Consider the following 12,250-nt stretch of genomic DNA (forward strand, 5'->3'; position numbering starts at 1 on the left):
TATGACAAAGAAAGGGGTTGTATCCTACAGTATAAGAAAAAATTCTCATGTTGTTGTGTATAGAATTTCTCTTGTTGGGAACCAGAGAATTTTTCATATTTTTTGCAGCTAATGTTTTCAAGTAGTTTTGAATTGTTCGACAGAGAAAGTTACCCATGGCTGGTAAAAATATTTGTTATGAACATTTGCTGTGAATGTAATCCATTTGCTTTGTAAATCTTTGACAAGTCTTGCTGATTTCTGTGCTCATATACGCTACTCACATCTCACACAGATGAGACAAGTGCTTTTCAGCACATGAGACAGCTGTGAGCTCCTTTGCTCAGCTGTTCATCTTCTCTGGTGCATGATTAGTCAAGTGAGTCACCAAGTTTATTCACGATTCTTCATTTTGCAGTTATTCTTCCTAGTTATTCTCCAACCAGTGTCTGTTCTGAATCCTGTACAGCTCATACATGGAGTTTTTTTCTCATCAAAAGGCCATCGCATGTAATGATCAAGTTCCATGGTGTTTGGACTGACTGTCATCTCCTTTCAATGGTGGAAATGTAGGGTAGCTACTCATGATGTGCAAGGACTTGTTATGAAGCAATGCATAAACTGACTTGAAAAGCCAACACTGACTAGATTCCAAGGGTTCTTCCATGCACACCATATTTTGGCTGAGTGTGGGAACAATTCCAATTCTTTCTTTCCTTCTCCACCAGCATTGATTCAAGATCAGGCTGGAACAGTCTCTGAGCACCTGATCTAGCTGCAGGTGCCCCTGTTCATTGCAGGAGAATTGGACAAGATAATATTTAAGGGTCCTTTCCAATTCAAACGATTCTATGATTCTATGATATTTAGTGCTGTTCGTATCTCCTTTTCTTAACCTTTCCTTACAGCTACTTCAGTTTTGGTTAGATCAGATAATTCGAGGCAACCTGACTCCTTTTTTTCTGCTCCTTTTTTCCAATTCCTCTCATGCTTTTCAATCCCAGTAGAAATACCCCTGGCAGCACAGCGACAACTTGTCCCTCAGCTAGAAGCTTGTCAATGGCTTACGGGCTGGTTCAGCCCAGTTCCACAACTAGCGGGGTGGAGGGATTTCATGAATCTGCCTCTGGAAAAGGGAAATACGGGACCCCAAAATAATTAAAAACAGAAGCAATGATTTGAGGAGAAACAAACTAATTTACTAAATATGGTTTTGGAATGCAAGAACACACTATACAATATAATTAGAATTTAAGCTAATAAATCAAATATAATGAGAGAGAGCGTCCAAAAGGTGGATAGGCCTTACCATAACACTGAGGTGAGATGTGCAGTCCAGTTGAGCAGCAGGGAGGAGAGCCTGAGGAAGAAAAGAGAGCAGTCAGATGACCTACCAAGTCATTATATCTGTTCCCCCTGAGCAGAAATGATAACAACACAGCGAACAGTATTCTGGAGTATGTAGTTCTTCTTCTCTTCTGATATGGGTACCCAAAACTGGAGCATTAACATTTTAACTCCCAGTGCACTACATGATGTTATGATGTGGAGTATCGATAACCAAAAATCATAAAATCATGACAAAGCTAAGGAGGCATTTCTGCTCTCCACCATTTTATTGTGTGTGATTTATTGTGGAGAGGGAACAAAGCAAGTCATAGTCTTTTATCTGACTTGTTCCATGTCATTTCTGCCACACATTAAAAGTTATTCTGTCATGGCCATGGGCTTTTTGTGAGGTGCACTATACTGTCTTCTCCTCTTAGTTGTTCAAATAGACTCATGACATCAGTTTTCTATTCCTTTGTCTTTTTTCTGCTTAAGCTATGCTATGTTTTTGTAAGTTCGCTTCTTTTTCAATTGAAAAGGTGATATATTCTTTAATTTGGTATCCCAAGTCAGTCTGAAACAAGTAATGAAATTCCTTTTATCTATATTTGCATTTAACTAAGCCACCTTTTAAGTATTTTGAATTAAGTATTACAGGAAAGAGGCTCATACAACATACTCACTTTGAGACATAAAACTGAGTTTTCTGCAACTGCCAAAAAAATGACATTGACCCAAACTTTGTTAGCTTGCTGCCTTGTGGGACAGTCAGGATTTTTAGTGACAGTTTGTTTTGCTTAATACCAGATATGTATATAAATTGAGAGTAGCCTGGCTGAGAAGGACTTAGAGGTTCTGGGTGATGAAAAACTTAACATGAACCAGTGCTGTGCACTTGTAGTCTGGAAGGCCAAAGATATCCATCAGAAGAGGAGTGGTCAGCAGAGCAAGGGAGGTGACTGTTCCTCTCTATTCAGATCTCGTGAGGCCCTATCTGGGCCAAGTTTTGGGCGTCCAGCACAAGAAAGACGCAGAGCTCTTGGAAAGCATTCAGAGGAGGGTAATGAAGATGATCCAAGGGCTGGAGCACCTCTTTTATGAAGATAGGCTAAAGGAACTGGGCTTGCTCAGCCTGGAGAAGAACAGGCTGTGGAGGGACCTCATTGTAGCACTGCAGTGTTTGAAGGGAGCTTATAAATGAGGCAAATCAACTTTTTTACACGGATGGATAGTGATCAGATGAGGGGGAATAGTTTTAAAATAAAGGAAGGGAGGTTTAGATTAGATGTCAGGGGAAGTTCTTTACTGAGAGAATGGTGAGGTGCTGGCACAGATTGCTCAGAGAAGTTGTGGGTTCTCTGTCCTCAGAGATGTTTAAGGCCAGGTTGGATGGGGTCCTAGGCAATCTGATCTAGCACTTGATCTAGCAGTTGGCAACGCTGCCTATGGCAGGGGTTTGGAACTTGATGATCCCTGAGATCCCTTCCAATCCAGGCCATTCTGTGATACTATGATTCAGGCAACCTTAATGGTTTCAGCTCCCAGTATTTCTGCACGTTTATACTTTCAACCATCTGAATAATCCAATTAATTTAAGTACTATATTTGAAACACATCTTGTTCTGAAGTGTTTAGAGCAAGTTATATCAAAAAACTTTACTGATGCTATCTTCTCAGAGATTGTTGCAGTGTGTCTTATCTGACTTCTTATTTACCAACAGTCCCTTACCTTTATTTTCCAGGTATCTCTTCAAAATGACTGGTGGCAGAGACATGCATATAGATAATTTAATTTCCCTGCAATGTCTTTATCCCCTTTAATTGTTCCCATTGCACCCTAGTACTCCACCGAGCCTTTTGATTCTCTCACAGCCTGCTTACCCCTCTTATAATTAAGTAATTTCTTCTTATTTATTTTCATGTTATGCCTTTGGCTAATCTCCCCACCAAATCCCTCTGCTAAACCATTCTCAGTTTTGTTTTACATTACTGTGCCATACCATTAACTTCTGTTGGGCTAACTTTCCATTTTCCACAGGATATTCGAAGAGCCTCTTTTGTGGTAGCTTCCCATTCAGCCAAAGCAGATAGGCCCTTACCCTTCTTTCTCCCTTTTGTAATTCAGGGACATGTGCAAATCTTTTGTAACTCATTAATGGCTCAGCAGGCTTCATGCTGAATCTTTAAAGCACCTTATACATTTCCTTTTGTGTAATAGTAATTTATTTAACTTTTTTTTAAAAATTCTTTTCTTTTCTTGTGAGGGAGTTAAACTGGAAGGGGGTGGGGAAGGAGCTGGAAAAGGAAAGGGAACATTAAGCAATGAACAAAAGAGATGGACTAATAGAAAGTGGTTCTGTGCTCATGCATAGAAAATGATTTGGATGCAAATCAGTCACACAGCTGAATGATCTGTCTCAAAGCCTTAAGATTAAGGAGCAGAGGGCTTCAGACTCGAGTGGCACTCTGTCTGATTTCTATCCAGTCCCTGCATTCAGAAACCAGCAGGCCTGCAAACTGCCCACCTGGAGGACTTCTGTGCCACTTTCATGTCTCCTTGAACTCAGCTGAAAAAAAAGCCTTTGTGTTGACTTTATGTCAGTCACGGTGTCTTAAAGCTGCAAATATGGGGAGGTGGAAGGGATCTAGGTAGGAGACAACCAGATTAGTGACATGTTGAGGAAAGTGGATAAAGTATTTCCCAGGGAAGTAATTTCCACTGAAAGTATGGGGAAGTACAGGTGGGTAATTTTTTGATAACCCAATAATTTATGTAGACAACTAAATAAAGATTTGAATTTCTAAGCATAGGATCTTAAGTGGAGTATTAAAAAATGCCTTGTATACACTGTTTCCATGCAGTGTTACTGAAATCGTTATCCAGATTTTAGAAGCGTTAGAGGTAACAGGGTCATGAATCATAGAACCATAGAATAGTTCGGGATGGAAGGGACCATTAAGATCAGCTAGTTCCAACCCCCTGCTATAGGCAGGGACACCTCCCTCTAGATCAGGTTGCTCAAAGCCCCATCCAGCCTGGCATTGAATGCCTCAGGCAGGGGCATTCACAACCTCACTTGGCAACCTGTTCTGGATAGGCCTTGTTGTGCAAAGACTGGAATCATTCCTTCTACATGAGTAGGGAACTAGGCAGTCTATTAGTAACCACACAATTTATATTAATATCGTATGGACTTATTCTCTTTCTTAGATATTCCTCTCAGAAGTGGAAAGAGTAAAAACTAACAAAAAACTGGTGGAGTATATCCAACGAGCAAGGATTTAAATTGATAGCCTGAATCTCTTTCACTTCACCACAGACAAATATTTTCCCAAAGTAGCTTAACTAAAATCTATTGTAAGGTATGCCAGAAGAATAAAAAAGATTTAATTCATGGTTTATTTTGTCCACCGGTGAACAGAACTTATAACATCAAGCAGAGGAATGTGAGCTTCAGATCTGGAGCACTTTAGTAACATCTCTGAAATAACTTTCTTTTCAAAAAGAATTCCAACAGAAAAAGATTGATTTTTCATCCCACACACATACCTCATCCGCAGCAAAGCTCACTATCTGGAGGTTTGAAGATAACTGCCACCATTGATTTTTTTGTTTTGTTTTGTTTTGTTTTCTTTTTTGTTTTTTAATGCTTTGTCTTTAGGAACTCCTTCATAGATATCCTTCGGGCTATCCTACTGTCCTTGGAAGTGCTCATCGAAGATCAGGAGCTTCAGATAAATGGCTTCATTCTAATTATAGACTGGAGCAACTTCTCCTTCAAGCAAGCCTCCAAGCTTACACCATCTATCCTCAAATTGGCCATTGAAGGTTTGCAGGTAGGTGGAGAGCACCATGTGCCTGTATTTTTTGTTACTGCAGCCAGTGGCACATGCCCCAGCACTGGGCAGGGTGCAGAGGTTGTGAGAGACAGAAATCCAAAATGCTTGTATCCAATTTACTTGCAGCATAGATTGATTTTCAGATGTTTCATTTTCACTGTCTTTTGCTTTTTTTTCCTTTTCTTTCCAGTTGTAAATCATTGTTGTGTTACTTACTGCAGTGTTAAGAAGGATGTTTAGAGATTTGCGGTTTAATCCACTGGAGAAATCAAGGAGATTAAAATTCATCAACATCTGCTTTCTGCAGCGTGCAGCTGACATACAAGCAAAACCGCATTCAGAGGGAGGGTGAGGGAGAGGAAGAGAGCAGTTCCTTCAGCTGGAAGTGTGTTCTCTATTGCTGGCATGGATGTGTTTGAGTCAGAGGGAAATGAGGAAGAGGGAGGACAGGCTCCCTGTTGTGCTCTTACTCTGACTGCCTTAATTTACCATACAGGATCCTTCCACATTACAGTTTGGACTGTTCAGGGGCTGCACATCCAATCCACTTGGTGCTTGCAAATAAACTGGAGAAAATTAAAGCTATGTGCTGTTTCAGAGTTAGGGAAAAAGTGAGGGCAAAATAACTGGAACCTGATGGAACAACCAGAAGATAGGCGTGGGCTGTTTTGCTCAGGGTGAACGTCAGCCATTTCCACTTGATTCCAAGTCCATTTCCTCTGTTAGACCTGAGTTGGATTTTTAGACTTGAAGTAGTCTGACATCACCTTATTAATTGTGGACATTTGATACAACCTCAGAACTACTCAGGTTGGAAGAACTTCTGAAGAACATTTCTTCCAACCCCTTTGCTTGAAGCAGGGCTGACTCCAACTTAGACCAGGCTTAAGGACTGCATTTCACATAGCTGCATATCTAAAAGGCAAGATTTTATAAATGATTGTGTTTCCATTTTATTTTTAGTACTTTTTAGGTATCCTGCAGTGATAATACCTCAGCAATAATCTTCCCTGGTGTGTGTATTTTAGATTTAACAAATAGACTAGAAAGAACAATTTGTTCAACTATTTTCTGACTAACAAATTGCCTATAATTAGATCATGATTTTCTTCACTTTATGCTATTATTCAGAATTAAGGCAGAAAAATCTGGCAATAATTTCTATCCCGTGTTCTCCTTTGTAGGGAATTTTCAGCAATTCTAGCAAATTAGAAAGTCAAGCTGTGCAATTAGTCCCTGAAAGACAAGGACAGTACCTTATCTTCTCCTTATGCTGCTATCACTTCATCTGCATTCCTTCGCAGAATAACATTCTGTAGTTTAAAAAAACCTCCACTTAGAAGAAAGAGACAGCCATGTGAAATTCAGAAGGAAATCAAATGTCAGCAAGATGCTCTTGCGCTCATCCAATCTGTTGTACTGCCAGCTCTCTAGCAAGAGGCTAGTCCAGTATTTACCACATCTTATTTCTGCCCAAGGCACTACAGGCTGTCTCTCTATCACATAGGAATGAGCAGACATGTCCACCTCATTCCAGCTTCAGGTCTGAGCAGTGGAAAAGTGAGCTGTTCCTTTCAGGCCCACTTTCACCTACTATGCTTGTTCGCAGATGTTTCTTCATCATTCCCAGATGGGGAAGCCCCCAGATTATTTGAAGTTTTTGGCAACAGTACATTTCTGGAAGCATCAAGGCCTGAAAACATCAATGCTGACCTCATAATTATATCATTAGCCTGACAACCTGGGCAATTTAATAAAGCTGACTTTCTTCTTCTGATGGTTGTTTATTTCATTTCGCATTTGAAGTCATGTTACTGCCTTCTGCAAGTTAAACAGAAATGCAAATTTCTATGAAATGCACGAGTGTCTCCTTCTCTAACAACTAGTGGGCTTTGCTAGTTGTAGGAGTTGTGAATGTTGCACTCCAGTTGATAAGGTTTGGAAGGATGTCATTTATGCTTGGTTTTCCTGAACAAATTCATCCTCAAGGGTCCCTTCCAGCTCAGGATATTCTTTGACTCTATGACAAATATAGCAAGTGATGGGATTCTCTCTCTCTCTTTTTTTTTTTTTTTTTTAATTGGCTCTTATGTTTGTTGTTGAAGTAGTTTCAGTAACACTTTGTTTCATTATTATTTGAAAATGAGTTGACATTAAACTAATGTAAAATTTATTTAAATTGCAGTTGAAATGCAGATAAGACCTAGATATAGAAAAAGAAGAGTCACAAAAGGAGTTGCATTGAAGCTCATTGAAAGTAAAATAGTCAAGTTCTACTCCCATGAGTTTTAATCACATCTGAAACAGATCAAGGCTGTTTCAGTTCCTTGTTATGTCTCACAGAGATGGCACTGTGCACATACAGATGCTCAACCAGGCAGATTAAATGGACATCCAAATTCTCCTTCCTATGAAGAGATTTTGAGCCATATTATATCCTACATATGTTTAGTAGATAGAAGGAAAATATATCTTATAATTTTGTGTGGGGCTGAGCCTGTATGTCCACACATTGTTATCTAAGTCAGGAAATTCTAGCTTGTCCGTAATTTTAATGCCATAATTGAACCATTTTCCCATAGTTTTGTGAAGCTCCCACTTGATTCAATATCTCAGTCCACTCTTTTGTGAAATACAGAACCACTAAGAGTACGTAGTTTGTATTTTTTTCTTACTTTGAAACTGTTTTGTACTAATGACTGTATTGACAATTCTTTCTTCTTTGGTTTTGTTGTTGTTGTTTTCTGTGTGTGTGTGTGTGTGTTCATTTTTATCTTTTTCCCCTTGAATTACTGCTGGAGTGTGTCATCACTAAGTGAAAGAAACAAGCCTTACATAGGGTGTGTGTGATAATGAATCCTGTATTGCAAGACCACTGCTGGTCAGACCTCACAGTCTGGCCTGCACAGATTAATACATCGCTATTTACAGAGTGCTCAGTTCCAAACACTGTGCAAGTCTGTAAATACTCAGAGATTAAAGATTAGTTACATAATCACTAGGTCTTTCTCATTACAATATTTGAATTTCTGCTTGCTCTAAATAAATATCTATGTTTGCTACTGACCACTGGCTTGAAAACCTCTGATAAATATGAGAATTAGGACAGAACTTGATGTGGCAATTCCTTATGATCATAGGACTGTAGAATCATAGAATCATTTAGGTTGGAAAAGACCTCTAAGATTATCTAGTCTAGCCATCAGCCCATTACTACCATGCCCACTAACCCGTGTCCCTCAGTGCCACATCTACACATCTCTTGAACACCTGCATCCTAATATCCAACCCTGAATCTCCTCGGTGCAGCTTGAGGCCATATTATCTTGCCCTGTCACTAGTTACATGGGAGAAGAGTTCAACCTCCATCTCACCACAACCTCTTTTCAAGCAGATGTAGAGACCAGTAAGGTCTCCTCTGATCTCCTTCTCTTCCAGAGTGAACAATACAGCTCCCTCAGCTCTCCCTGTAAGATTTGTTCTTTGGACTCTTCACAGCTTCAGATCCCTTCTCTGGACACTTTTCAAGACCTCAATGTCTTTCTTGTACTGAAGGGCTCAAAATTGCAATTTTGCAATTGCAATTGCCTGGGTGTGAAGTCCAGATTTTTTTAAAAAAAATATAAAAAATTTTGTTATGTTTCGCTTGGAGTATGTAGTTGCTTTGCCTGCAGACAGGACTTTTGATCTTAGAGTGGATAGAGAAACATTGTTTCTTCTGCCTTATCCAACAGCACAGCTACATCCTGAAGCTTGTGTACCTGTTCACATGTATTCAGACAGAACCCCCCAGCTAATCTTCTGAGTTGAAAGGCAGCAAGTTCTCCAGCAGTGTCCAGAAATACTCTCAAACTTTCAAGATATCCAGCACAAGCTATGATCTCACCTTTGATGAAAACAAAGCCAGAAGGCTACCGGGATCCAGCTGAGTAGCTTACAGCACAAATCAGCTGCCTAACAAAAAGACTGACTGCCCCAAGCCTGTCAAGAAACTGAGACTAGTAGGATGAATGGTTATAACCATGGTTGTATCCTGGACATCTTAGGCGTTTGTGGTTATTATTTTTCTCTGGTAATTCTGTAACTTGCAATTACAAAACTGCATGTAAAGGCAGTGACTCTTTAAAAAGTCCTACCTCTACTCAGTGAAACTGATGGATCACTGCAGGAGTGATCTTTATTTTCATATTCAATAGCACTTCAATTCATATTTCACAATCAGAGCCACTCATGACAGTATCAACAGCAAAAAGAGATCTGACCCCAGATATTCATTGGTAACAGCCTGACAGAAGCTATGACCAACAACACCCACCAGAAGATTTATTATTCTTTTATTATTATTATTATTACTTTTAGATTATCTTCAGTTTATCATCATGCAGTGAAAACTGGATACTCTAGTTTATAGAAATGGAGGGAAATGAAAGAAAATAAGATGATGCTGATTTAAGGACACTTTAATTAGATATTGATATTGATAAGATTCTGAAACAAACAGAAGAAATGAAAAAAAAAATAAGGGAAAACTTTCTAAACTTCTCTTAGAAAATTAATGTTTAAGTTCTATTTGTCTAGAATAGCACTAATGCGGAAATCAAGTCAGATAGTCAAGCTAATGAACTGGTTTCAGCATTACTGGATATTATCTCACTTTGAAATCTGGAATGAGATGACAGATTAGGGACAATGCAGATGCTTAGAATTGTGTGGAGCTTTTCAATCTTTAATATAAGGTGTAATTTTTTTTAAATGTAAAGTGGTTTCCCTCCTACTGTAAGCATATGGGATTACTGAGAAACTTAATGTCAGATTACTCAGAAAAGCAGATTACTTGTCTCTCAACACTGTTTTGTACAACCAAATATTTTTCATGTTGTGCTTCAGAAGGAATTAAATACAAAATAAGCTGAATTGCAGGCTTGAATGCAGAACTTACTGGAAAAAAGTATAGTCCAACATCATGGCAAAAGTGTATTTTGCTTGTTTTTCTAAATGCTAGAGCTAATAAAAGCTTTCCAGAGATATTTTTTTCCCCTAGAACAATGTTATTTTGTAAAAATAGAGGTATTATGTTAAAATATATTTCTTTCAATATGTTTTTTTTTTCCAAAAATTTTATGCAAAATAAATTGTTAATATGCTTTTTTTTTTTTTTTTTAATTTTCAACTGAAAAATCAAAATCCTTAATATTCCTTTTCATTATGAGTGGCAAGAAGTGCTTGAATTCTTTCTAATTTGTTACCAGTTCTTGTTTATTCAAAGTTGAAACCATGCTGAGATTATGGAACAGCATTTCAGATCTGCATGTAATGGTTAACAACCATGACCAATACTTTAATGAGGTCTAACCTGGGAATCTAAACAGAGCCCAGACAATGGCCATATACTTGGATACTTTGCTAGACCCTCTGCTCTGAAGGCTTGATCTTTCCTTCACCAGCCCTAGAGCAACACTTTTACACATGGAAAGCTGAAGGAGGTATAATCTCAGAGATGGCCTTAGTACTTCCAGTTGAATTCTTTATGAATCGAATGAAGGAAGCAAACTCTGACTGACCTTACTCAGGAAGTGTAAGACAGCCAGTGTTCCGTAGAGTTTCTAATCATAGCACTGCTGTTACATGATAGTTTAGAGTGAGAATCTACATTATAACTAACTGAAGAACAACCTAAAAATCTTTATTCTAGTTTTGTCTTTCTATAAAAACCTGTAGCGTAGGGAGAAATCCATCTATGCTATAAACATGCAATGCTGTTGTGTCTTATCAAGTATTTCTAACAGCTTATATTAAGGGAAAGCTCTCTGTCGATGCCTGCTGAAGATAGAGCAGTTCAAATCCTCAGTAATTGATGCTGAGCAAGTAAAATAACATATAGAGGTATGTACACTTGCCTAGACAAGTACAAGTAAATAAACATCTAGTGTAAAAATCAAGGTAGACTGTGAAGTAGTATTTCTGAGAGACTGCAGACTCAGACATCACTCGTTCATCAGTTCATCTTCTCAGTCTTTCAAGCTGAAAATCTGAAAGACAAAAATTGACAGATAGCTGAGGCCAGTTTCTTGTGTGGGATTACTAGATGGGACTTGTTGCATGTCTGCAGAGTAATGCTGATTTATGGAGCTGAGAATCAGCCTCTTTTGCCTTCCCGTCAATACGATAACTACATCAAGGTAGACTGGTTTTATTTTTTAAATTCAAAATTTAGATACTTGTAAAAAATAAAGGAAATCTTTACATTTTTGATTTTACACAAAGGCCTGGTCATTATCTTTCCTAGGAGAGTGAAATCCACTACTTGTATGAGATATGTGCGCATATTTACACAAGTAGTTGGATTAAACCATTTGCAATACAAGCACATTAAAAGCATACAATTTTTTTTCCATTAAGTGAGTTCTCAAAAGTTTCAAAATATGTATTTTTTCCTTAAATATTGAAGACCTTCATGTTAAAGACCTTTGCTGGACTGCTGAGCATGAAGTCACAGCCAATGAAGAGCACTTAGTATCCACTGAAACAAGGTCAGCTCAAGTCATTCCAGAAATGCTCATGTTATCTGTCTCCAACAGCTGTTGTGATATGCAGAGTGAGTACTCTCTGAGCTGTCAGTAAGAGTGCCTTTGAAATTTTAGGAGATGAGAAAAGGGATTGACTCATTATACATAAAATAAAGGTAGATAAACAGACTTTACTCTCTGCAAGAGAAGGCCTGTGCTCTTTGTGTGCATATCGTCTCTAGGGAGTTGACAGGAACAAGGAAGAAGTAGAGTACAGTGGGCAGTAGATGCCTATTTGTCACATGAAAATTGGAATTAACTACTTAGTAAAATTGATCAGCACAGCTATGTTTGCCAGCTGGAGGCTTTTGGGCTTTTGGCTCTGGGTGAGGATAAGCTGCAACTGGGACAGCTCCAGAGGCCAGTGAGTTAATCGGAAATACTTTTTTTTATATAAGTTATTACATTTTAGTAAAGGTCTCATTGAGTTTGTATTAAGAGTGAGACAGGAGGCAAATACTCTATAAGACCTGGAAAGGAGAGAGAAAAGTTTGCAATATTATGTATTGCAATAAGTCTTCCAAAAAAAAAAAATA

At 38.5% G+C, this 12,250-nt stretch overlaps 1 protein-coding gene across 1 annotated transcript in view; it reads left to right on the forward strand.

The window, feature by feature from the left end:
• CLVS1 (clavesin 1) overlaps window positions 1-12,250 on the forward strand; it is an 84,170-nt gene that overhangs the window by 20,456 nt on the left and 51,464 nt on the right. Inside the window, exon 2 of the mRNA XM_003205070.5 lies at window positions 4,971-5,145. Within this exon, the coding sequence (XP_003205118.1) occupies window positions 4,971-5,145 (175 nt within the window). The remainder of the gene's footprint in view (window positions 1-4,970; window positions 5,146-12,250) is intronic.

Source organism: Meleagris gallopavo, chromosome 3 (genome assembly GCF_905368555.1).
Source record: "Meleagris gallopavo chromosome 3, MGAL_WU_HG_1.1, whole genome shotgun sequence".
NCBI lineage: Eukaryota > Metazoa > Chordata > Aves > Galliformes > Phasianidae > Meleagris > Meleagris gallopavo.